General features: G+C 43.6%; 1 protein-coding gene across 9 annotated transcripts; it reads right to left on the bottom strand.

Moving 5' to 3' along the window:
• Positions 1-552: 552 nt before the first annotated feature.
• LOC127987554 (msx2-interacting protein) lies at positions 553-27754 on the bottom strand. 9 transcript variants are annotated; one of them, XM_052589913.1, is made up of 15 exons: positions 27526-27754; positions 25055-25375; positions 23022-23510; positions 16232-16392; positions 12730-12930; positions 12504-12655; positions 11419-11544; positions 11202-11315; positions 11018-11131; positions 10698-10798; positions 3624-10569; positions 3445-3537; positions 2151-2345; positions 1253-1411; positions 553-1075 (listed from the first exon to the last, which is right to left on the bottom strand). In XM_052589913.1, exons 1-15 carry the CDS (start codon positions 27606-27608, stop codon positions 944-946), a joined length of 9387 nt encoding a protein of 3128 aa, XP_052445873.1. In that variant the 5' UTR covers positions 27609-27754; the 3' UTR covers positions 553-943. The 9 variants fall into 9 exon arrangements, with proteins under 9 accessions (XP_052445873.1, XP_052445876.1, XP_052445874.1 ...); XM_052589916.1 differs by having other exon boundaries at positions 16232-16389; positions 23022-23507; positions 27526-27749; XM_052589914.1 differs by having other exon boundaries at positions 23022-23507; positions 27526-27749.
• Positions 27755-27874: the final 120 nt, after the last annotated feature.

Here is a 27874-nt window from a genome sequence, read left to right on the forward strand (position 1 = left end):
ATGTTTTTCAACGGCTCTGGGCTGAGCCAGACAAAGTAGCTCATTTTAATATAAAATTGTCTTAAATCAAACCACGGTGATACGTTTTGTGATCCGTCTCGCCACTAATGTATAGCACTGATCACTTTGAGTGATAATAATGTAAATGTTCTTTTACAATGATATGAATATAAAAAGAAACATGCAAATACATGTCACTATTTTGAAAATTTGTGTATTAAATAGATAAACATTAAAATAAAAACTTTGTATGCGGTTAATCGTTTGACAGCACTAGTATTTACATATATTTTAAAATATAAACAGCATATTTCTCTGAAATCATACATGTTTATTTATATATACATAAATATACACACATCATGTAAACAAACTTAATTTGGCTGCGATTCATGTTTTGCACCGCACTACTCTTCTTAATGCATCTTAATTGCAGAATTAGCAGACATTTATATTAGAAAACAGGACAAAGATCCTAAGACAATGATTTTCCTGCACTGTAATCCACCTGTTGGGAATAAATGCTGGAATGAAAGACAGTGACACACTTAATATGGACTTTTTTTTTTTTATTTGAGTAAGAAAATCTTTAGTGCCCACATCAAACCCAGCACAGAGCCGCTGCAGTATTTACATCACAAACACATCTGAGTTCTGATCGCAGGCGGTGCGCAGCTCGGTCCGCTCTGGGTCGTCTGGACACGGTTTAAATATTTAAAATATTTACAGTCCGGCAGCGCAGAACCTCCATGATCCTGTCCGTCTGCTGCCGGCGTCCAGTCCATCCACGCCTCGCAGTAAAAACAGAGCATTTCTCTTACAATAACTTCTGATTCCTTCTTCAAAAAATAGACTCAAACATCAGCAAATGAGGAGAGAAGGTGTCTTGTCCCTGGTTTCCAGGAAGAAGAATGAAAAGGCTCAATAAACCGAGAGACTGCAGTCAGACGGAGGTGATGACGATCATCAGGTGTGGAGAGATGCTGGAGATCTGGCTCAGGAGATCTGGAGCCAGACGAGACAGGTGACTCTCACTGAACTCACACGGAGGGAAGATCTGCAGCACGTACGCAGGCTGCACACACACAGAGACACGGGTCAGGGGTGGGGTGTGTGTGTGTGTGTGTGTGTGTGAGAGAGAGAGAGAGACGACAGAGGGTGTGTGTGTGTGTGTGTGTGTGAGAGAGAGAGAGAGACGACAGAGGGTGTGTGTGTGTGTGTGTGTGTGTGTGTGTGTGTGTCGGGGGCTCACCTGGTTGGAGCCGGGGTTGGGGACGTTGATGATGCCGGCTGCTAGTTTGGCCTGCAGGTAATGGATGAAGGCAGATTTGAGCGCCTGCGTCTGGTTCAACACGTCCTCCTGGTCCAGACCACACGGCATGGCCAGCAGCAGACAGAAATCACTCTCTCCCTGAAAACACAGCAGTCCTACAGGGTGAACACTTCTTCACTGCGAATGGAGATGCCAGTAAAAATGGTTTACAATACTCAAAACAAGTTTATATCTAAAGATAGAACATATTTGATGCAATGTTTTTTTAAATAACCCATGAACCCATTATAATGAAAATGTGCTCATTATCAGTTCATCTGAGATCAGGAGGAGTGTGTTTCTTCATCAGGTTTGTAGAAATGTAGCACTGCATCAGTGTCTCATCAATGGATGCTCTGCAGTGAATGGGTGCCGTCAGAATGAGAGTCTGATAAAAACATCACAATAATCCACAGCACTCCAGTCCATCAGTGAACATCTGGCGAAGACAAATCTGAAATTAATTAGCTCCAAACAAATATGTGACTGGATTTTGATCGGTATTAAACGCTGCTTGATCTGTGCAGATTTCTCTCCTGATTCAGATCAGAACACTTTTCACTGGAGGAAGTGTTATTATGGATTATGGAGAGCTGTGGATTATTGTGATGTTTTTATCATTGTGACGGCACCCATTCACTGCAGAGCATCCATTGATGAGACACTGATGCTACATTTCTACAATCCTGATGAAGAAACACTCATCCTGATCAGGGATGGCCTGAGGGTGATTAATTGTTTTGATGAGCGGTCCCTTTGAACCCATTAATGTGTTGTAGAGATCTGTCAGAGCTCTGGGCCACTGCAGCAGCATGTAAACTCTCTTCATGTGACGTACGGTCATCCTGCGAGCGACTCCCTCCAGCTGCTGAGCTTCGAGCCTCATCCTCTGAACGATGCGCAGGATTCCTCCAGTCTCCGGCAGAGGAAGAGAGCGCAGACCCAGAGCCTTGTTTCCACACAAGAAGTGCAGCTGAACCGCTGCCGTGTCGTTCTTCAGCGCCAGCAGGCCTTGCCACACGATGGGATATTTCTGTATGAACAGAGTTTATCCAACACAAAGTCTTTAGGTTCAGGTCTACTCTTGCATTCCCAACGCACACAGACGGTTGGTAATTAAGTGTTGTGTGGCTACATGTCTGTTTGTGGTTTGTGGAATATGGTTGTGTGTTGTATGAAATGAAATGCATTGAATTTTACAAAACAAAATAGTACTAAACAATGATGGCCTCTTGTCAGGTCTGACTGCAAACACAAGTGTCAGTCCCAAATGAACAATACTTGAGGATTAAACCATCACCTATCTATGTTTTGCATTTCATGACTAAACGGTTTAATCCCAAATTTTTCCGAGACATGAAAATATCCAAAGGATGTGTCATTAGTAACCCTTTGAAACAATCAATGATTGTTCTTTAATTAGTTTTGGAAGTGTGTGAAAAATAGTTTATTGTGACCAGTGGGATAATGTGTGTACTGAATTAACATTTCTACAGTCATCAAAAATGTTCTCTCTCCTAACCCATCTATTTTAAACCATTTAATCACATTCTAGGGTCATTGTGCATAAAAACCCTTACACAACACTGACAGGAACACTATATTAACATGTTTCAAAATTAAATTGTTTTTTTGTAACATATTAAATCTTTACATTAGTGCTACAAGTATTACAACACCAGTACTGTAAACTTGCAACATCTAAACTTTTAATTTAGTGCAGTATTTAGTGACTGCAACATTTAAGTGCAGTTTTCACTAACAATTAAAATTGGATTTATATTGTAAACCCAAGTTCACTGTAATCCCAGCGGTCACTGTTGTGAGTGACCATCAAGATGTTTGCTCATGCTATGACCACACTCAACAAAACTGAATGTCTGTGAATTCATATATTAATTCTGCACACTACACACATCTTTGTCATATGGTTATGTTGACACATTACTAGGCTTTTGTTTTGAAGCTTTGATGCAGCCATCATCTTCTCAAGGTGCAAACAGGACGTAAACTGCTCTGGTCATGTGACCACTTGCACTAACCATGTGACACACTGCACATATTTAATTGAGACCCTTTATTTTCTCCATATTCCAAATCTCTTCAGTGTGTTGTTGACGACAGATACTCACCGTCAGAAGCTGCACCATGTTCACCGGCTGGTGTCCAACCAGCTCCACCTTAGACTCGGCTTGTGCCTGACTTGGCTCCGGCTCTTGAACACCCTTCGTTTGAAATGGAAGGCACACGCTTTATTAGCAGAGCTCTTAAAGTTTATAAATATTTAAAAACTATGCATACTCAAGCTTACCTGTGATGGTGGGATGCTGTGGGCAGACTGGTTAATCCCCATTGGAGAATTCTCAGCAAACTGTGCATGAGCAGGCCGGAGGTTCGTATACATGGCTGAATATTCAGGGAAGGAAGTCCCAGTTCCTGCTGTTATCAGCTGAACTCTTTGAGGAGAAGCCATGGGAGGCATTGCACTACGGATCGCCATCATTCCCTCCTTACTGGAAGGTGACTGTGCCCGCTTTAGTTCAGACGCTTTCGAGGAGTCCTTCTCAGATACTGCCTTTGCTAACAAGTGCGGCCGAGGAGAAAGAGACGCCGCCATGCTAGGAGCAGTCGAGGAGGGCGGTATGTTTTCGGGGACGTGCCCCTGGTGTAACTCTGCAGTGGGGCGATCGCTCTGCTGGTGGTGCATGAGCACTCGCATGTCTCTGTTGAATCGATCAAGAGGTAAACCACTGTGGAGAGCTCCACGATATTCTGCTGGTATGGAGTCTTGTTTGAGTTGAGCAGCCGGTGATCTTGCATTGGCTGGGTTCACCTTGAGGACCATCTCCCTGTTCCCCATGGCCTGAGGAGACGTGGGTCGCTGCTGGCCAGGGGCCCAAGAGGAAGTGAGGCTCTCAGAGTGAATCCCATAGTTCATCATAGAGAGAGGAGGAGTGTTCACTCGTACCTCCCCCTGGGTGAGGTGTCCTATTGCACCGACGCGGTGCGGTGACATCCTTCCAATGCTACCGTGAGGGTTGTGTGGAGGCATGATCACAGACTGCTCCGAGTGGTGGACGGTAGAAACATACTGGGACAGAGGGTTTAATCCAGGGGGAAGGACCACAGACACACCTTTCGGAGACGAGGAGCCCATAGGAGATGACACTTTGGGAAAAGGAGAATGAGGGTGTCCAGATTTCCGTGGAGATCTCGGCTCCTGCTTAGGTTGAATGAGTGATGTTCGGTCTGTCGGTGTTCCAGCTATGAAGCCAACATGATTGCCTGCTGCTGAAGGAAGGTGTGGACTTCTAGCAGGACTAATAGTTGGGACCCAAGCAGGTTTCTCCACGTTGAGAGACTCTGGTGCATCTCCCTTCTTAGGGTGCTTCATCACCATTGAGTATTCTGAATGGTAACTCATGACCTGTGATGGGCCAGGAGCTTGCTGCAATAGTTTAACAACTCCACTTTGAACTGGAGCATATGCGGATTCTAACTTGTCCAGTGCTGATTCTTGCTTAATCATGGAGACGTTTGATTGTGATTTTATTGAATGTCCATGATCTGAAGGAAGTGGGCATTTTGAAGATGGTGGCTGGGAGGCACTGTAAAGTTCCTGCTTGATCTGTGGCACTGACACCAGCTGCTGTGACTCCATGTCCACAGCATTGGCAGGTGGGATCTGGCTGATTTTGGCACTTATACGCAGTGGTCCCTCCATTTTCTGTCCAGAATGACTCAGCACCACAACACCTTCTGACGTCTGAACTCTAAGTCCTGTGCTAGAACCTGTACTCAAAGATGTGCTCTCCACTATATAGCGACCAGCATTTCCACCTTCCTCACCAACTGCTGGACCATGGTACGTACTGCTTTCCTCCAAGCTTGGCTGGTAAATCTGTTTTGGAGGTTGCTTGTCAAGGCGATTTCCAATCAGAGCATTTGACTTCTCCTCTGCATCAGGGGGATTGCAAACACGACTGATAACGGAGGTAGGAGTGGAAGCAATAACAGAAATCACTGACTTCTCACTGAAGATCTGTTTTGTTTCTGTGGATGGTATAGAAGCAGGCTGTCGCACTACAGGTTGGGCTGAAACAGGGAGTTGCCTGTTATCTTGAGGAGCACTCTTGCTAGTTATCACATCTGATGTAATGTCACTTTCCCTCAAAGGATGAGTGTGCATATTCCCGGATGTAGCACCGACTTCCAAGACTGGGACAGTTCGAGGCTTTGTAAGGATTTTGCACAAATCATCAGAGTTGGCGTTATTTGCAGGGGTGTCTGAGGGTAATGTAGGGGTCTCCATCGGGGCTCCAAATGTTAGCGGTGGAGAGAGGACCCCAGCTTCTTTCGGCTGATTGAAACACTCCGTTGGGGAAACCAAAATCCTACTTGGGTTTGAGGGCAAGTTCTTGAGACAAGTTCTCGTTGGAGATAGTGAAGGAGATGTGTTCTTGTATGAATAAGACTGGTATTTGGATGACGTTGGGCTTCTGCTAATAGATTGAGAGGATTTTGGGATATCCATCTCAGTTTTAAGAGGCGACTCAGGTTCATTTGGAATATCCTCATAAGGATCCATTAAACTTAGACGCTGCTTGGAAGATGAAGTAATGACAACAGCTGTACTTGCTGGTGATCTTTCTGTGGCTGCAGGAAGTTCTGCAGATGACGACTCTAATGACTTCCCAGGAATATTTTCAGCCTCCAAAACTACATCTTTAACGAGTTCCTTTTTGCTTCCAGCACCCTTTTGGCCTTTGCCCTTCTTTGAAGTTTTTGCTTTGCCTTTACACCCTTTTCTGGGAGTGGTTACGGTCTCCTCCTGAACAACTGCTGTGCTAACACAGGTTTCAGATACTTTTGTATCAGGTCTAAGACTCTGCACATCAGGATCGGTTTCTACAACAGAGTTCAGTCTGTTCTGTTCTGTGTTCTCTGATGTGATGGAATCTATAGCAGCAGCAAGCTCCGTTTCACTAGACTGATTTGCAGGCTTTTCTTCTGAGACATGCTCTGGTTCTACAGCTATCGGACGCTGTGCCTTTGTCAGGTTACTTTTAAACTGAAGAGGAGGAGCATCTTCTGTGAGCTTGGCAATATTCTCAACAGCTTGTTCAAGCTCCAACTCTTGAGCCAGCGAAGCTACATGAGGCTCAATGGCTTTTGTTACAGCAGGCAAAGTCTCCCTTTCACTATTAACATCATCCATGGCATCCTTTTCAAATTTAACTTCTAGTACCTCATCCTTTGAGGACACACCAGTTGAGCTATTCTTGGGAGACTCATCTGTTCCAGGTTCTTCTTCACTAGTCTGAAGCATTGCCTTTACTTCGGTCACATCGAGACGGATTCTAAGGTTTTTAAGAACAGGAGGATTTTCTTCAGTAATGAGTTTGGGACTTTCCTGTATTTTCTCCATTTTGTCTCCTTTCTTTCCGATTCCAGATGTTGATGCATTTCCTGGACTGACTCCTTTTTGTGTAGGGGGTGAGAATTTGCCTTTACTCACTTTGGGAACCCCCTCACTACTTGTTTCACTGCCATCCTTAGACTCAGTTGATTTTGACCGTTCAACTTTGCCCGCTGGTACATCCTCTGCTTGGCGTCGATTCTTAGGGGGGCGTCCCCGTTTCGATGTTGATGGTGCAGCAACAGCCTCTAGTTCAGAACCTACATCTCTATCTAAACCACGCTTCCGTCCACCACGAGGTGATTCAGCATCTTTTCCGGGCTGCAGACCAGTTTCATCTTCAATTGGTGTAGCATAGACAGAACGCACATTTCTACGTCTTGCCCTACCAGAGTGTGTATTTTGCTCTGTACCTGGTTCCATTTCTATGCTGTGCACAGGTGACTTACTTAACGACTTTGAATCAGGTGTTGTCTTGAACGCCTCTCCTCTTGGAGAAGATGAACGTTTGAGCTTCTCTTTGTCAATGCGCTCACTTTTGCGGGTGCTTTGTTTGTCTGGGGTAGCAGGCAGAGTTGTAGTTACTGGTGTGGTAGGCGAGGATTTAGCCCTTTTATTTCTTGACTTTGGAGGGGATGACACAGCTTCTCCAACTGGATAATTATCAGCACATTTCTGATCATCTGCATTATCAAATTCAGACTCTGGTGCCTCAGGTGGCTCAGGTTCTTTTTCATGTTGCTCTGCAGAAATATGTGAGAAGGGACTTGGTGATTTGGGAAACATCACTGGAGGCTCTGCCATTGGTTGTGCATTATTGGATGGTGTTTTATTGCTTGGGAGCTGTTCTGCAACTACTTTAGTGGTGTCATGAGCACTTTCAGAGTCATCAGCCTTCAATACCATCTCCTCTGCTGGGATCTTTAACTCTTGGCTTTCTGAAGAATTTGCTTCTGAGAGTTGATCGGTCAAAGGCTGCATTAGCTGGTCAGTGGGCTGTTCAGGCTCTTTATCTTCATCCTTCATAGAAGAATTGGAGAAGATTGGAGTAAAAACACCTTCAGCTTCCACTGTTGGCAAGGATTCTTCGACTGTTAAAACAGGGGGTGATATTTGAGGTGCTTGAATAGGACTGGTCTGAAGAACCTGAACAGGACTAACTGATTTAATCTCAGCTTGTTGGATACTAGGTTCAGTAGCATTATGCTGCTGTGGTGCTTGTTCTTCTTCTGGTGTTTTACTTACTTTGGTTGCAACTATGCTTTCATCTTGCTTGGAATCGTGATGGCTTTGTTCTTTATTCTTCTGTTGCTGCAACCTTGTTAGTTCTAAAAAGCGGCTATGGAAAAGCACAACTGGTTCTGGGTCAGGCTGCCCTTCTGCTGGGCCTTGCTGAGAGTACAGATATCCAACACCATGTTCAGGGTCCTCGTGCTTTCGTTCTAGATGCTGAAGACGCCTTGAATCCTGCTCAAAAATAGAACTGTGCAAAAAACGTGACGCAAACAACTCTCGTCTCTCCTGTTCTTCTGGCTTTGGATCTTCTTTCCGGTCTTCAATTTTGTCGTCAGACTCACTTCTAATTTTTTTCTTCTTCATGTACCATGAGGGTGTTGGTCGTGGAGTGGACTCCACCTTCTCTGTGTCCTTTCTACTTCTGAAACTGGGGAAGTGCGAATCATAATCGAGGAAAGACCAGTTGTCTTCCCTTGTCGAGGACAAAGACTTTGCACGCTCTAACAAAGCTTTAGTATCTGGAGTGATCATCTGATCATCAGCAAAAGAACAGAATTTGTTTCTCTCTAGAGAGGTCATCAGCTTGGACTCTGATAATCTGTCTGGACGATGTCTTTCAGAAAAGGATACTGACGTTGATGGAGCAGGAGAGTTAGACTTCCTTTCACGATCTTCTTCAGAATCAGAACGCACTTCACCAGGTTCCAAATCAGGCCAAAGTCCGTAATCCAAGTACTTACGATTGAGCCGCCTTTTCTCTGCACTCTTTGAAAAGTCTGGTAACAAGTCTTGCTTTAGTCGACTCTCCCAGGATCTTTGCTGGTCGTCTTGTAGACATGTACTAATCTTTGACATCTGTGAGGTGTGCATCCGTTTACCACTGAGCTCCTGATCTGTTTGAGCATTGTCCTCAGGCTTCAATGGTTCTTTTACTACTCTCACAGTCATTTGATCATGAGGGTCTGCATATTCTTCCTCTCTTTGTTGGGGGGCATGCTGAAACCTTGGAGAGTTCGTGTTGTTCCACTCAAGGTCATCAGTCTTTTGCCGGACTGTTCTGTAAATCCTTTCTCTCTTAGCACTCATTTCCATCTCAAAGGACTCTTGTTTCTTGGTCTTACTTGGAGGTGAATTATCAGTGACGTCCTGTGGAGGCTTGCCAACCTCATGCACCAGGCTTCGATGCTCAAGATCTTCTGCATCTACACCTTGAGGAGGTTCTGTTTTTTCCGGTTTATCCAACGGCTGCAGCTGCTGTCGTAGCCTTCGGTTTTGCTCCATCTGTTTGCGGTAACTCTGAGAAAGGTCAATATTTTCTAGATGTTCATCCCTTACTTTAGCATCCTTATCCGAGGTTCCATCAATTGAAAGTCGTCTAGACATGGTTGGCCCAGGGTGAGATTTTGAGTCCAAAACATCCACCTCAGGAAGTTCACTTGACCTTACCGATGAGCCCTGAGACGTCCCTCTCATAGCATCATCCACCTCTTCCCTTTGACTATGATGAGAACGAATCCTGGATTTGGAGTGTTCTCTTTTTTCAGCCTTTTTCTCTGCCTTTACATCTATATCGGTCTCTTTTGCAAATCCTGCACTTGGAGCAAATTCAGCAGGTTGGCTAATCCCAGAGCCTGGATCCTCCTCCAGACGCCCCCGTTTCTGTCGTATTGCTTTCCCCCCAGGATCACCAAACCGCCTCTTTCTCGCTTCAAGTTTGACAGAATCTACAATGGAGTCTTTGCCATCACTACCAGAGTCAGATTTTAAATGTTTCGTAGCCTTTCCTTTGCCATCCCTGTCTAGTGACTCGCTTTTACACTGATCGAGTCGCTCTCCCTTTTGAGGCTCAAGGCGAGTTACGTGGTCAGTAGGGGAAGGCTCTTTGTCCTCTTTATGCTTCTGTCGTTCTTGACTCTCCACGTCTGAAACCTTAACCTTGCCAGATCCCAAATCCAGAATCGCCTCTCTATCCGCTTCAGAAAGAGGTACACCGGGAGACTGCACTTTGCCTCTCCTTTGCTTTGCCTTCTCTCTGTCGGCCTTCTCCTTGCGTCTGCTGCGCTTCTTGTTCTCTGCTCCACTAACGCGCTCTGCCTCGACTTGCTCCATTTCTCTCTCCAGTCCTTCTGATTTGTAATCTACCGGTGATTTCTCAGACTTCTCAAACTGAGCCGGGGGTGGAGACAGCGAGCTGCAGCTTCCCGATCTTTCTGAGGAGTGCCTGTACACACGTCGTTCAGCGTCTCGTGACACACGGTCTGACGGTGAGGGTGAAGCAGAGGGAGTCAGGGGACGCCGCTGATGAGACGGGCTCCATCGGCCTCGCTCCGCCTCAAAGCGCTCGCGCTCCCGTTCCCGCTGGATATAGCTGTACTTCCTGATGTCCTCAAAGGGGTCTCGATAGTCTCTGTATTCCCGTGGGTCCTCGTGATAACGGGGATCGTAGTGTTCTCCTTGATAATGATCTAACTCTGCATAGCGTTCACGACTGCGAGCAGGGTAATCTCGACGGGGGTCTTCAGCGTAAATGCCAGGAGTCCTTACGTTCTCATAATATGCACGCTCCGTGGTAAAGTCATGATAAGGAGTTCTCCGTTCATCCCTGACAAGAGGAAACAAGATTGTCAAGATTTAACATACAATATAATCAACTGCTTAAAGATAATCAAACCATAGGCAAAAATATTCTAAATAAATCTGTTTGTTTTCCCACTAAAGGCCAGTGCTCACCTCCGATCTGAAGGAATTTCATAAAAATCACGGATGTCCTGTCCTGATGCCTGCATAGATCGATAGAAAGCCATCTGACTCTCCTGACTGGCAAAATCAACCTGGACAGAGGGAACAAACATGTCATAATGCAATCGCACATCAAATTTGGCTGAGAAATTTCTTCCAAAAGAGAGATAAGTCATTGTTGTGTAAAGCAATAACAGACATTATAAAATGTAGCTTCAGCCAGAAATATAAATAAAAATATGAGTGTGTGTATGTTTGTGTATATATATATATATACACACACAAACAAACATTGGTCAGTCCACACATACCTTAATTTTGTTCCCTCCTATCTTCCATCCTTTGGTTTCTCTAACAGCTGCTTGGGCAAAATCAGTGTTGTTGTACAGAATAAGAGCCATTCCTTTTAACCTATCAAACACAACCTGTAAAAGTGGTCAGAAGTTAGTATAATAATGCAACAGCAGTTAAATCTATGATTTCCCAGATCTCTACCTTGACCACCGGCCCGTATCGACAGAAGTGTCGAGTCAGGTACTGTTCTGTGATGTTCGAGGTCAGGCCGTCTAACCACACACACGCTGTTGGCATACTCTTCCCAAAGCCAAGCTGGAACACACATCACACACGTCCAGTCTGATTTCACTAACATACAATACTGCGGTCATGTGCACATTATACAAACATGTTTTATGAGAAACGCAATAGATACCTTCAGTCTGTTGGCGCCGAGATACTCTCCGTCCATTTTCTTAATGGCTTTACAAACACTCGCAATATCAGAGTACTGGACAAATGCGTACTGAGGAACACCATTCACCCTCTTGATATCAATATCCTGAAATCCATCAATACAAACACTTGCTTTAGAAGATACAGAAACAAATACACTTCCACTCAAAGAAAATAATTCCCTCGTACACCGAATTGTTTGTACTGGTTTTATGGCTTTTTTTTTTTTTGAGTTAAAATGTTACAGAAACTACAACAGAGGAGAAATATTTACATTGAGAAGAAAAAAAAAATTGTAAAATTAGGGTAGCAACAACAAATCAATCATTAAGCCATGGACTGCAGCTTGTAACACTGCAAACAGAAAGTGCTTGAAATCACATATGATGACCCCTTTACCTGCAAATTTACATTTTTGGATGAATTATCCCTTAGGAGCTCCAGTTGACAAACACGGCATATGTAATACAACTGCAAAATTCAGTTTGAACAAACTAAAAGACTAAATCTAAAAATGTGTGTAGCCCTGTGTATAAATAATGGATTAATTAATGCCCATAATACATTGGTGTGGTTTAAAAATAGGAGTGTTTTCATTTCATTTTTCACATCATTTGACTTTATAATTCAAGATGGCTCATAAACATACCAAATTTATAAATATTATATATAACAATCTTTGCATAAACTAAGTTTCAGATGAAAAAAAACATAGCATTTTTTATTCTGCAATGGTTCATTAATAGATGTATATTTTCATGTTCATCAACAGAATTTATTCCCATAAGTGTGTGAGACACGGGGAAAAGGATAACTATTTTACAAAAATAGTTTTAGACTAATATAACATCATAAATTACTCTTACAAAGATTAATCTCTTGCTCTCTCTTTAAAAAAAATAAAAAGTAAAAAATCTTTACGAAATTACTTTACAAATGTTTAAATATCTGTTCTGGGTGTAAATGAACCCAAATGCATGATGAAGGTTAAAACTGAGATTTTCAGTCCAGAAATGTCTTCTCCGAGACACTAGCACACATCAGGACAAACACACGCTAACTCACCACTATCTCCCCGAAGCGCTGGAAGACGTCGAGCAGCTGCTGATAGTTGGCCGTCTTCTCCAGGTTTCCGATGAACAGCGTACGAGTGGCCTTCGGGTGAAACTCATCGATGCGTCCGTCCAGGGGACGAAACTCGTTCTCGCTCTCTGTCTCTGTTGGAGGCAAACACATCAGGATTTAGCATCGGCACACAGCTAGCGCCAGAGAGTGAGAGACGGAGACCCACCGGGGCCGTTCCAGGCCGTGACCTCGATCAGCATCCCGAAGAACAGCTTCCCCTTGGACACGCCGAGGGCCTTCTCCTGGTCCTCCTGCTGTCTGAAGAACACCAGGCCGTAGCGCTCCTCCAGCTCGCCGTGGATCTGCACCGACGTCACTTTACCGTACTTCTTAAACTCGTGAAAGAGCCCGTCTTTCAAACTGGTATCTGAGGAGAGTAAAGCACAGACGCTTCAGCGTTCAGAGATGGACGGCCTACACTCTCTTACAAACATCTGCACTGAATAATCAGGGCTCCAGACTGCGACCAAAATTTGAGAGTGTGCGACTGAATTTTACATCCAGTCGCACATGTACGACTAGTAAATTTGCCTCCCCCAACCTCCGTATTTTTTTTATACATTAAACGTGGAAGGGGCACGTCAATGATCAATGAAATGAGCAATGAAATAATCAATGATCACACACTCGCATCTCATTGAGTGATGCCTGTCTGTGAGGCGGCCAATGAGTGTGAGAAGAATAGGGAATGGCCACTGTAAGTGGCTAAAATGTGTGGAGGGGGAGGGGCCTAGAGATAATAGAGCGGGCGTAAACATCTGTGGGAAGGAAACGGAGACAAATATCATCACAACCTGATATGTGCGTGCGTCTGAGCTATGAGCAAGCGAACTATTGATTCGTTCTTCCGACCTGCGGCTAGTGTACCAGTGCCAGAGCCTAGTGTCACCGTCGGATGATAATGCAGACTCAGAGGTTGGTGTGGCGAAAAAAGCCGCACTCTTCACATTAAGAGAAGAAGAAAAACAAAATGTCAGTATCCCTGATTAAAATAAAGTGTTCGTTCAGCCCCAACAGGTGGTGATCTAAATCTAAGTTCTTGGGAAGCAGGTTCACGGTTTGATATCTGAAGAATTATAATGGCCAGCCTCATAGAAATTGGTGGAAACGTAGACAAACCTGTTCTCTTCAAGTTCAAATGAGTCAGAGTCTCCCTGGGTACAGACATTTGGAAAACGGGAAAGTTTGACACGCAGGTTGTTTGGTGGCCTTAAAGGGGGAGTTCAGCCCCAAAAGGAAAGTTCGGTCATAATTTGTTATGTTTCAATCCTAGGTTATGAATTAAACTTGTGAGTACTTGGAATAAAGTATAAAACATTTGTGAATAAAGCACTGTTTCCATACAGTGAGTTGAAAAGATCAAAAGAGTCACTTCCTGATTAACTTGCGCTAAACACCACAGAGAAAAATTACATTTCCTGCAGTAGGAGAAGGTACTGTATAGAACAACTTTGTAATAAGTTACACACATATATTTGACCAAATGTGTGCAAATGAGTCCATTTGAAACAGTTGACTCATAAAGCTTGCCACCGGCAGAAATAATGATCATGAATGTGTCATGGGAAAACAGTAAGGAGGCTGCATTAACATTTCACTGATAAACTAGTGCTTTTTAGCTTTGATTTTAAGAGATGAAGTCAGCAACACGGACTCGTCGTGCAGTAGGATGCACCTGGATGCATGTTTCATACGGATTATGTTATCTGACCACATTTGTTTTACAGTTGACTTGATTCTTTTGAAACAGCCATTTTGCTCTCTATAGATTGATTTTTCCCTATCTGTAAGGCAAATATAATTATAATGCACTCAATAATGCACTCAAGTTCACGGAGACCGAGAAGGCAGAAAGTGCATCCTAATTGCTTTCATTATTTTGCAAAAGCACCATTTTCTTCATGCTATTATTGTGAGTGCACACAAATAAGCGTAGAGTTTTTTACAGATTTGAAAGATATTACTCTTATCTGTATGACCAACAATGACTAGTATTTTAAGAGTAATACTAACTAATAATAAAAATAATTAAATATTAAGTAAAGATCATGTTCCATGAAGATATTTTGTAAATTTCCAACTGTAAATATATTAAAAAAAAATTTTTTATTAGTAACATGTAAGAACTTAATTTGGCTAACTTTGCACCCTCAGATTCCAGGTTTTCAAATATTGTCCTCCTAACAAACCAGACATCAATGGAGAGATGATTTATTCAGCTTCAGATGAGGCATACATCTCGATTTAGATTAATTGACCCTTAAGACCCCCGTAAGGTTTTGTGCTCCAGGATCACACATGCACAAATATATATGTGGCAAGGGGGGCGTGGTTTAGTGAACCCTGCAGCGGGGGACAGCGTCAGGAGACGCGCGGTGAGTGAGTGGGTTAAGCACAAATAACGAACAGCTGTCTCTTGTTGGTGCATGTTTTGCCCACTTTTTGTTTGGGAATTTATAAATAAGCAGTCAGTAGTCACAGCCGACCCTGCCGTCTTCCTTCCTACACAACGAACATTGTAACACTGCTGCCGAAACCCGGGAAGGAAGATGGATACCGCCACCGTGCCTGTGCCCTCCGCTGCACCATTAGCGGAGCTGATTACGCCCCTCACGGTCATGCAACATGATCAACACCAGGCCCTGCTGGAGTTACATCACGATCAGGAGAGGCGCTCTCAGGCCGTCCTCCAAACCCAGCAGGAAGACCGCGAGATGGATGGACCGGGAAGTTCGGCCGGAAGCTACGGTCCAACAAGAGACAGGTGTTCGTTATTTGTGCTTAACCCACTCACTCACCTCGCGTCTCCTGATGCTGTCCCCCACTGCAGGATTCGCTAAACCACATTTTTCCAAAAATCTGTACATGAAGAGACTAAATCATTGAGCCTTTTTTTGCACAGGCCTATCTAAAGGGTTAATGGTCCCACCTATTGATAAACTGTAAAATTAACAAATTTTACCTCTTCCCAAAAGGGAAAACCACAAACAATCAAGAATGCATGATTATATGGTGTCATGACTTTGCAATTAAAAATGTCGTTATAATGGAAGTCAATGGGGCAAAAACAGCCACCAACAATACATGAGGGAGAAAAAATTTAAATCTAATGCTGCACAAAAACTAACAATGCATCAAGGCCAGTGCTGTTACTAATCTTTGACATGCCCAATACTGTTATAGAAGGTTAAAAAAAATCCAGTTGACAATCACTTTATATTGAAAACGTCATTTTGTGAGTTTTTTTCCCAAATCAGTGACATCATTTATGAACTTGGTAATAAAAGAGTTAAAATCTTGGATTTTTTTTTAACATTTAGTAGTTTTGATAAAGACTGAGGTTGATTAATAGATTTTTGCAAAATATTTATCTGATACATTTTTACAGCAGTTTAATTTAGTGGATGTTTTAATCCACGAACATAACGAAAGGGTAGTGAATTTGCCCACAGTGTACCGTTGAGTTTTTGAAATTTTTCAAAGCATTTTCCCAAAATGTGTGTCAAAATAAGATTTGTCCCCAAAAATCATTCCATTAGCTGAAACACAGAGAAAGTTGTGGCCAAAATAAGACTCAACATTACCCCCTAGTGGACGAAATCATCCCCAACACTGTATAAGGGTTAAAGGAGACTGAAACACGGCTGATGCGAGCAGTAAGTGGTCACCTGTGGATCGTGTCGGGAGGTTCTGGACTCTGATGCCGAAGCTCCTCCGTGGTTCGTCTGAGTCCAGTGTGAGAACAGGAGGAGCCGGAGGAGCGTGTGTGGCTGTGGACTGCACTGAGCGCGCTCGCGATCCTTCACTGGAGCTGCTGTTCGAATCACTGCTGAAAGAAAACAAGACAAGAACCTGTTCAGACAGACCACTGCAGAAACAAGACAAGAACCTGTTCAGACAGACCACTGCAGAAACAAGACAAGAACCTGTTCAGACAGACCACTGCAGCAATCCCTAACCCTACTAACAGTGAGCAACACAGCCTGGCATAAACAAACCCAATGCCTTTTAGAACAAATGTGTGCTTTTCATTGAGATTTACACTTACTGAAGTGTTGACTTTATTCATCAAGCTCAACACCACATTTATTAAATAAAAAAAAGTATTACTAATTATATAAGAAAAACTGTTTTTTTTAATGTATGGGTATTATTACAAACTGATCGCATTTTACAACCGTTTTTTTCTGCCGGTGCAATTTAATTTTATGTGCGGTCGCACTGGTGCTGCCAGTTCTGTTTAGAAGTGAAAGCATAACGAAACCACGCTCCTTGTCTGAACTGTGTGATGCTTTGAGTGTAGATCCTGTTTTTTTCTCACAGAGTCATTAGGGGCGCAAAGCACAAATGACAAATACTGAGGAAACGTTGGATGGTTCAAGCTGAAGTAAAAGACCACTTCTTAAATCAGAGAAGGTGAACATGTTGGTATTGTTGTGGGGGTAAAATACACGCTGAATGCTTGAATCTGATTGGATGGTGAATGTTCTGAGGTGTGCAATTATATTCAGGGAAACGCACGGCGGACGTAGTTCCAGGCAGCTCTTTTCACCGCATCACAGATCCAGATCACTTCACACAGTTAACTGTAATAACGGCCACACAGTTTGCACAAAAACCCTGATGATTTTATCAGTTAGCCTGTATAGTGTAGCAACTTAAAGACTGCACATGACATTTCACACTAGTGAAGTAATAACATTGCTGTTCAGAGACGCTGCAGAACACGGTTGAGAGACACACAAAGGCTTTAAAATGACATCTTGGAACTAGCAAAAGAGACGTTGGATGAAATGCGGAAGAAATAATCCTACTCAAAATAGCGATTTAAGTACAAAAACCAGACGAATCCCTTTAAATATATCTTCTGAATGATGTCTTGAGGTGTGGAAACCATAGTATAAGTGTAATAATTGACTCTGGGCCGCTGAATTATTAGAAACACAAGCTGTACGAGGTGTAATGGCCACTCCGCTTCACTTTGTGTTTACGTCAAGGACGCGTGGTGTCTTGATGCTGTTGTGGTCTGCAAACACTGCTCACCCCGGTGGAGTTTACGATTAAGTGCCGTCTGTTCTATCCAAGAGGAAATATTCAGCCATACCAGGAAGATTAGGCAAATATTCTGGTGATGTCGGTTTGCAAGCATTTCTCAATACAAAGTACACACATTTTGGAATTGTATCTTCGGTAGTTCAGACTTTATGCATTCGACTCAGGAGTGTGATGTCCGTGACGATGCAAATACTGTAATTCTGCAAACAGCAGCGTACTTGATAACTTCAGTCAGCTCACCTTGGCTACTGCAATTTTACACTCTGTATATTTACAATAAAACAAAATAGGATATCTAATACCACTACCTCCTTTCATTTTCATTTAAACATGATAACAGCTGCAGAAACGTACTTAATTCGGGGATACGTGTATATATAAAGCCATTACAGTGAAACAAAATATCATTCCTAATGGACTTTTTATATTCATTTAAACATTTAACATGAATACAAACCAAAGATTACCGGTTAGATTTACCCAAGTAGAATTATAATTTATGTTTAACCACTAAAGAGCCAGCGGCACACATCAGGTCTATCCGAGGTGAGGCTGCTCTCGTCGGATACGTGAGGACTGCGCTCTCGCTGATCATGTGGAGCTCACCGTCTCCGAGATCAGAGAAACACATTATAAATAAACCACAGATTTGAGTTTTAAACAACTACATTCTCACCTGAAATACTTTTTAAAAAGTAATTTTCATGACACAATAACAGTAATATTTTGAAAGTGATTCGAATAAATGGTGGTTGAAAACACAATGCTGCCTGAACTCAACCAATCAGGATGTTTAGCGCCCAAGTCTCGCCCCCAAAAGTTCCAGAACTTTGAAAAAGTACTACTTCGCCAGCAGGGACTTTCTGAGGGGCATTTTTTTTACCCGGAACTTTATTTAGTTCCTGCGGTGGAAACACACCGAGTACAATGTCTCTAGTTCCTGTAGTTGAAACACAGCTTAAATGAACTGTACCAGCACATCGGTGAGGAGCAGAAAGCCCCCTCTAATGCTTTTCTCATCATAGTTGAGGATTTCAACCATGCAGACTTTAGCGTAAAAAAAAAAAAAAAGAAAATACACCACCACATTGACTTTGCAACATGAGGTAACAAGACTCTGGACTTTGTTTACACCACCAAGAGAGGAGCTTACAAGGCTAAAAGACAGCAGTCGAGAGCCCCTCCAGACCTATGACGGCACAATGTCCCTGCTGACAGAACTAATCACCTTCTTAGCTCACCTTGAGCAATAAAACAGCACCACTGCACAGAAGACTCCACCTCCTCCCGGCGACCAGGTGATGACTCTGACATCAGACAGCGTGAGGAAATCCTTCATCAGGATCAATGCCCGCAAAGCTCCGGGTCCTGACAACATCCTGACTGGAAGACCTCAGGCAGTACGGGTCAGCAGCAACACATCCAGCACCATCACATTGAACACTGGGGCCCCCCAAGGATGTGTGCTGAGCCCCCTCCTCTTCACTCTGCTGACCCACGACTGCACACCGTCACATAACTCCAACCTCTTCTTTAAGCTGAAATCACAACAGCGTCTCTACTTCCTCCACAAACTGAGGAGAGCCAGAGCCCCACCCCCCATTATGTACACCTTCTACAGAGGCACCATCGAGAGCATCCTGACGAGCTGCATCACTGTGTGGTATGGCGCCTGCAATGCGTCCTGTCGAAAGACTCTGCAACGCATAGTGAGAGCAGCTGAGAAGATCATTGGTGTCTCTCCCCTCCCTCCAGGACATTTATGGAACACGTCTCACCCGCCAAGCCCTCTGCATCACAGGTGATCCCACCCACCCATCACACAGCTTCTTCAGCCTGCTGCCATCAGGGAGGAGACTGTGGAGTCTCCAGGCCAGGACCAGCAGACTCAAAGACAGCTTCATCCACCAGGCTGTCAGGAAGCTGAACTCACTCCCGAACTTGCCCCACCCTCTTTTGCCCCAGTCACCATTGAATCCCGCCCCCACCACACACACACACACATCCCCAGGTTCTTTCACTCCACCCTCCCACTAACAACTGTGACCCGCTCCAGTCACTTTGTGCAGCATTGGTCTGCTTTTTTTTTTTTTTTACCTCATTCAACTACCTACTCAGTCAGTTTAAATAAAGAACTGCACTCTGAGCTTTTTGTCACTTTAATCAGACTTAAAAAGCTCTTTTGCACTACGGTCATTTTATCTGCCCTGTTTCTTTACTTCACTGGTTTTCACTATCTGCTAGTGATCGACCGATATTGGTTTTTTATAACCGATACCGATACCGATTATTTGTATGTTTATGTACCCGATAACCGATATGCAGAACCGATATTTATTTACTGTTATACTTCTGTTTCTGACAATTATTACAACACAAATGAGCTGAAAAAAACATTATTTATAACAATCACTCCCCCCTTGCATACAAAAAAAAAAAAACTTTATATTTATACACAAATAAATAGAGGGGTCTGAGTCCAAAAAATTTAAGCGCACTGTTACTAAGTGTCTTTGTTTTAAAATAAAAGCTTTGATGAGGTAAAAAAATAAAAACAGGTATAAAAATAAAGCACAAAAATGATTCTAACATATTGGTGGGGGCGGGAGGGCTATTTAGGAGTGCATAGCTATTTACTCCCAGTTAAGCAGAACTAGGTTTTAGTGTAGAAAACAGAGTCTTTCAGCATTCTGCCCTGTAAGCCTGCTTCCTTCAAAAATGTCATGCAGTGGCCGTGCTTGAGGCTTCCTGATCATCAACCCAGTCAGGTGCTGAGCAATATGAACGAACTTTTATCCCGAGACTATATAAAATTAAACAGCACTTGTCAGTTGGCATTTTATGATCTAGATTCAATCTAACGTTAAATCATGAAATGCCAACTGACAAAGTGCTGTTTGACTATAATTTAATCAACCGCGATCGCGCATGGAGATAATAAATAATTAATTTCCACAAAGCGGTAGGCTATATATATATGTGTATTAGCGAAATAATTGTTATGTAGTAAATGATAATATAATCTAGGGTGTTTAAACAAGATAATCTTGTCAAAAGTTTCATTCAGTCGCCGTGCTTAAGCCTCCAGATCATCAGTTGCTAAGCAATATGAACAAACTTTCTCTTCTAGACTAATGGTGAGCAAATACAACAGATAGAGAATTAAATTCAACACTTTTATTTTCAACATGCACTCATTCTTGTCTGTTTTATTTAATTCATGTAAAGATACGTCTTTATTGGGGCAGGACACGATGAATTACACTACGTGACTCAATGAGTTCGTCTCAATTGTTTAGAAACAAGCTGCATAAATTAACTATATCAGGAATTTATGTCTCAGATCTCATTTGTGCATGTCTGTTATGTTAAATAAAGTTGATTAATTAAAGCAAACCAAGTAGAACACATATTTACCTGTGCACTGAGTTGTTGTTGACTGATCTCCTCAGACACCCGGGCTGCAATGGCGGAAATCTCAAAACGGCCACAAGATGGCGCCGTAAATCGGCGAATCCGATATTACAAAACCGATACCCGATTATGGAAAAATGCTTAAATATCGGGAAAAATATCGGTAAACAGATACATCGGTCGATCACTACTATCTGCCATGTGCTGCTTTATTTAACTATTTTTTTTTTTACATGCCCTTATTTGTATGGTGTATTTTAACCGTATTTTTATGCTCTAGTGTCAGTGTTATCTGTATGCACCAAGGGTCTGAGAGTAACACAATTTCAATTATCTATATGTATGTGCTGTACACAGAGATGTAGTGTAAAATGAGACTAACAAATGTAGTCTACAGAATATAAAACTATATTTTTACATAATATTATTCAGCTGATTAAATATCCCTTGGTAATTTTTACAATTTTAACATGATCCAAAAATATTCAAAACAGATTATACCAGGTTTAAAAAAAGAAAAGAAAAAAGTACACTTCCACAATGTACTTAAATTGTTCTTCTTTAGCATACTAATTTTGTACTTAACATTCCAAATAAGATTCTTAAGTACTTCTTAAGAAAAACATGAGAGCAGCCTCACCTCGGCTAGACCGTCTGATGTGTGTCACTGACTCTGATGTCTCTTTAGTGGTTAAACATAAAATAACATTCGTTTTGGGTAAATCTAACAGGCAATCTTTGGTGTGTATTCAATTTATCTATATATTAAAGTGAAATAAAAAATGCTAATTTATATATTTTGTTTCACTGTAATGGCTGTATATATGCACATTTCCCTGAACTAAGTAAATTTCTGCAACTATTATGTTTAAATAAAAACGAAAGTAAGCAGTGGTATTTGATATCTATTTCATTTTATTGTAAATATTCAGAGAGTAAAATTGTAGTCGCCAAGGTCAGCTGACTGAAGTTATCAAGTACGCCGCTGTTTGCAGAATAACCGGATTCACATCATCACGGACTCACACTCCCGAGTCGAATGCACAAAATCAAAACAAAAAATCTGCGTACTTTGTATTGAGAAATGTGCACAGACCTACGTCATCAGACATTTGCCTAATCTTCGCGGTACTTTAGACTGTGGTGGAAACACAGAAAGAAACAGGTCTGGGGGGAAAAAGTTCCTGGGGAAAAAAGTTCTTGATACAAATGTTCCGGGTAATTTCGTTGGAAACGCGGCATTGGTCAGCACATGTAGTACACTTGAGTGTACTAAGCCCCTTTCACACTGCCATTCCGGCAAATACAGGGGTGAAGTGTTCCTGTAATTGTTCCCTGGTCGCTAGATTTGGCACTTTCACACTGCCAGTGATGACCCGGTATATGTGCGTGCTTGAAGATCCCGTAACGACACGTGACATCAGCGCGTGACGTGTAATGTACGAGTCGACAACGCTAGGCACGTTATACTTTAACTGAAGCAAGCAAACGATCTCTGCGTCAGCGCGGAAAGTGAGGAACTAACTGATCTCTGCTTCATTACAGTTTGCACATATGTTTTCGTCGCGAATGTTGATCTTCCTTCAAAACAGTCGGTAAAAAAGTCGCGCGATAACGCGCGTCATCACTTCGATACGGAATTAGATCTGGCTTTTGTTCACACAGCGCTCGTTCCGGATCGATTACCGCAATGTTACTATGTCCCCGACCCGGGTTAGATTCGGTAATCAATTCCGGGATGTGTTGCTTTCACACAGAAGGCGACCAGGCAATGTTACGGGAATATTGCGGGTCCGACGTGCAGTGTGAAAGGGGCTCTAGTGTGTGAAAGAACTAGTGTACTACAAGTGATAACTAAATACATTTTTAAATAATACAAAATAAAATATGCAAAAATACAGCACTTTTAGTACATAATGGAAATGTAGGCTACTTCTTAAACTTGGGATAACCAAAAACAAAATTAGTTTAGAAATGACTGTAGGATACCTGCCGCTGCCGGTGCTGCTGGTGCTGCTGACCGAATCAGAGCTGGAAGACGGACTGCGCGAGTGTGACCGCGGGCCCCGCCCAGGGGACACAGGCACTCTTTTGGGCGAGTGGGCAGCTTTAGGGGTCTGTCCCACGCTCCTCTGGGGTGACGGATGCCGTGACTGTGAAGAGTGTGAGGACCGGCTCCGCCGATGGTGGTATGTCCGGTCTGTGCGACGGCCCCGGTCATCACGGTACGGGTCACGCCGAGCCGAGCTGGAGATGGTGAAAGAGTCACGAATCCGAGACTCAAAGTGTGACTCCGGTGCGTCGAAGCCACTGCTGATGGTGCTGGCGGCTGGGCTGGAGCTCACCCCGGAGGGGAACATCGCACGGTCCCGGTAATACTCTGTGTTGTAGTGCCGCGGCCGCTCGAAGGAGCCGCTGCGCTCGTGGTGTCCGTACGGACTGTGATCATACGCTCGCTCCCGACTGTCCGAGCCGCTGCTGTGAGAGAGACAGAAAGAAACACAACAGAAAAGGGAACACACACACACACACAGACTTAGAATCGGAACAGATCCATGGCAAACACAGGAACTCAAGTACACCTCGTCGTCCAAAACCTAGTGGGCTGGGTTGCGGAGCCACAATTTAACGAGCGAAATCACAAGCACACGTCTGGTAGACTGAACTATGCTGAGGCTCTAACACGCTTCTAAACGAATCATGCAGTGATTCGCTGAACATTTAACTCCGGTCAAATGAACCATGCTGGCTATCTGGCTCTGAACACTGGAGGGGAAATCAGACAGAAGAGTGGAAACACTCGGACGAGGAACAGAGGGGTTAATAGAAGCATAAGGCTCTAGGGTTAGTAAAGAACAGGGGTTAAGACACAGGGTGCATGTCTAGGTTAGAGAGAGAAAGCACAGAGAGGCATAAGGCAGGGAAATACCAACCTTTTTAGAGCAGTAACCGACACTAAATATTCCCAATACAATATAGGAGGAATTTTGTGTGAGCCAAAAACACAGATGGCGTAAGGGGAAAAAAAACGACGATACGGTCCCACTAAGCAAAATGGTTCTTCGTCCAAACAGAGTCGCGTCAGCGTCTGGCCCTCCATCTCCAGGTACTACAGGAGACTTCAGGAAAAGAGTCTAGAAAAAGGATGTTCCAAAATGAATAAAACAAATCTATCCACTGGTGGAATAATCCGAATGACAAAAACACAGCTCTGTGGGACAAAAAAAAAAAAAAAAACGTAACTCCAGCACATTATGCTTCCCAGGACTTCTACCGTACATCCACTGGAGATCAGGTAATCCAGAAAAAGCCTTGATCTACACCTATACATCCAACGTGAGGTTAGATCCGTGAGAACCTTTCCATGAAGTCTTCTGGTCTTCATGTCTTCATAAAGGTATCCAAGCGCAGGTGACATGCGTTCTCTAAGAATGATGTGCGGTGACAAGGATGGAGATGATGAGCCCTGACACACTTACTCCAGCGGAGAGCGACTTCACTCCTGAATCCACGGCACTGATACACATCCACGGCATGACACACAGTTAGCACAATGACCAAATGTGAGATGGGATAGTCGTGCAAGGCAAATGAGAAGGGACAAAAAGCTTCACGACAACTCGTAACTACGTTCCGGTTATAAACCTTGCGTTTAATCCGTCAATAGGCACGTACTTCCAAAGAGCACTGTTCCAAGGCGGCGGGTAATATCCGAGATTCTGCGAACGCCTAATATCCAAACTCACCCGTTACATCTCCGCCAGCCATCGTAATATCCAAACTGACCGGGATATTCTCCACGTGGGTAATATCCAACTATGGCTCACACAGTAATCCCACACCAAACTAATCCACTCATTCATACATGATAGACAAGGATTAATAATTCCGTGTGCAGGAAGTCAGGCCTCAGAACGGAGAGGGATCCCTAGAATTTGGTCTATTGTGTTTAACCCAACCTCAACCCCTGTATCTGACACCACAGAGCCCCTGTAGTGCAGAGGGAGCCCGTGTCCACTTACCCGTCTAGTCTGCGTTCATAGCGCCCCTCTCTGGTGTGAAGAGACACCGGGGGCACGTACACCGGCCCCACGGCGCTCCTCGAGAACCCCGCAACCTCCCTTCCGTGACTGCTGGAGGGCGTGGGGTCCTCCAGGCCCCGCACCGCGCTGGGCACTGAACCCGGCTCATTGTAATCTGTGCGGAGGTCCCTGTCCCCCATTTTGTTGACTGCATTGTGCGCTTTCTGGGCACTTTTGATGTCAACGAAATCCACAAAGGCTGCTACACCGCCCTCGGTGCCGCGCTTGCGCAGGACCTTGACACTCTCCACCCGGCCATACCTGCGGAGAAAAAGAAGAAACCAGGCACTTTAAAGGTCATGTGATTGTAAGCCACATTATAGGTCACCATAGGGCTGCGCGATTTATCGAATGTGAATCTCGTGCGAATCTTGTCAAGGGCAGTTCTGTGATCAGTAGTAAATCTCCATCAAGTGCTTTCAGATGGAACAGTCTTCATTACTCAAAGCCGTAGATCACTGACAAGCTGAGCAAAAAATATATATAAAATATTATATACTTTATTATAACGAAAACTATAATAAGAATTCAGATAAACCATATATTGCCGTAGTTGTGTGTTTATAAATCAGGTTGAATCGATAAAATAGCAGTTATATTACAGCTGTGCAAAAAATCAAATGCGGTTTTCATGTGCATCTCGTCAGTAAAGACGCTCCTGTGATTAGTTGTATATCTTCAGCACGTGCGTTCAGATCAAGGTTGCCAGGTTTGCACAACAAATCCTGCCCAATTACTTCTCAAAACTAGCCCAATCACTTTTCGTTCCAGGCGATAATATACACATTTTTTGATGGGGTTGCCTCTGTAAAATTTGCATTTTAGGGGCTATACATCACGTTATTTGTATTGGGGTCGCTGCGACCCGCAGACATGAAAACTGCAGACTTTGCAACACTGGTTGGCCTTTACTACACAAGAGCCATAGTTCACAAAAAATCCGTAGATCACTGACAAGCTAGGCAATATCACGTTCATTATCGCAGATGAATCACCTTCGATGTTGAACGTGATATTGCGTAGCTTGTCAGTGATCTACGACTCCGTCTATTAAATGCCACTCTATAAAAAAAGCAGGTGATGGCGATTTACTGCTTATCAGGGAACCGGCTTTACTGACGAAATTTGTGACAATCACATGCGATATATCACCCGTCAATTTTGCACTAACTGTTTCCCAGTACCACTTAAAGGTATTTGTTTCTCAAACAAGGCAGTCCAGTACTAAAGTCACCCTCAGTTCCAGTGGTGTGAAAACAACAAAAAGTGGGTAGTTCCTCAATTAGTTCAGCAACTATGAAAAGGTTCCCGCAGTGCCGAAGGCCCTAATATTATGATTAAGAAATGGACACAAGTTGCTTTTAGAATCATTCTTTAATGTTCTCGTTGTTTATAGTGCATAGATCTATTAACGGCACACATAATTACGTCCCCATCAACATATTGTTTGTATTCGTTATTGTGTCATGTACAGTTTTAGGTGTTTCATGTTCAATTTTACGACAGCAAGTGCAGTTAACTATTTGTCATGCTATACGTGCAAAAAGAAAACAACATTGCTCGTTTGTTTGCTATTGAAGGTTGACCACTACCGTGTGTATCCAGTCACAAAATGCGGCGAAAAGTTCTGCACAACTTCAATAATGTGATTAAGATGTGTACATGTCTGTACTGCACTATGATAATGTGACTAAAATAGGAATACTCCACGTCTTAATTCAATGTGTGTTTACTTCAAGTATGACTATAGTAATCCAAAATATCGTTTTAATCGCGTTAACATCGGAATATTGCTGTACGTGTAAACAAACCATCACTCTGATCTTTCAGCAACGCGATTCGACGCGCTCCGCAGCCCGTTCACACTACATTCTCAACGCGATTTCACAACGGATTAGCGATTTCCCCACAGCACTCGAATTCAGTTCACTCAGCTGAAACGCGAGCCCAGGACTGAGTTGAACTTCAGGGAAACAGCAGAACTGTGTCACACGCATGAGTTTGTTTCTTCGCAAGGAATCGGTTCCTGCTGCTGAACCGGCTCCGCGCTAGCGAGCTAACCGCTAACACAAACACAAACACTCGCTGTTCTCCGACTGAAAGCGCGGTTTATGCGCCTTTTCCTGAGGCGTGAACTACACAGGGACAGTTTTCTGTGAAGAGCAGCACACATTCCACACATTAACCTAGTCAGCAGTGAAGCAGCCAAGCTAACGCTAACTGCTAAACTCGGTCGCGTTCTCGAGCTGATCGGAGACGGGTTCGCGTTGTTTTCGACTTCTGGATCGCGTCTGCGGCTCGTTCCGGTGTTTTAAACGGCTCTCGTCGGCGCTTCGTCGCTGTTTTTCCGCCATCGCGCGCTGAGGCGGTTTGCGTCCGCGCCAGGCCGCGTCGCTTCTTGTGTAACTCACCGTTTAAAATGCTCCACAATCTTCTCCTCGCGAACATGTTCGGGTAAATTCCCCACCCAGAGGTGTCTGGTTTCCCGAACCATCCTGCGTCGTCCGCGTCCCGTTCATGCACATATATGCGCCTTCGCGTCGTTTAATCTCCGAGCGTCAGGTAAAATCCACTGCTGCTAGCGCGCGTGACGTGAGGAAGAAGATCTCGAGGCCCTGCGCGTGCATGAGCGGGAGCGCGCAGATAGAGCAGCACTCGGCGGCGAGCACCGCAAACCCAGCGCGCCACCGTCACTGTGACGTCAGAACACTACAGCTGCCCAGTGACTGGATTCCAAGAGTAAAATATATTTTAAAATCC

The sequence above is a fragment of the Carassius gibelio genome, chromosome B22 (assembly GCF_023724105.1).
Source record: "Carassius gibelio isolate Cgi1373 ecotype wild population from Czech Republic chromosome B22, carGib1.2-hapl.c, whole genome shotgun sequence".
NCBI lineage: Eukaryota > Metazoa > Chordata > Actinopteri > Cypriniformes > Cyprinidae > Carassius > Carassius gibelio.

Excerpts from the sequence above, each read along its gene's own strand:
- LOC127987554 (XM_052589913.1), bottom strand. The coding sequence starts at position 27,608 with ATGGTTCGGGAAACCAGACACCTCTGGGTGGGGAATTTACCCGAACAT. Across the intron at positions 11,545-12,503 it reads AGCGCTTCGGGGAGATAGTG|GATATTGATATCAAGAGGGT; the intron begins GTGAGTTAGCGT and ends GATGGATTTCAG. Across the intron at positions 11,316-11,418 it reads TCGGCGCCAACAGACTGAAG|CTTGGCTTTGGGAAGAGTAT; the intron begins GTATCTATTGCG and ends TGTGTGTTCCAG.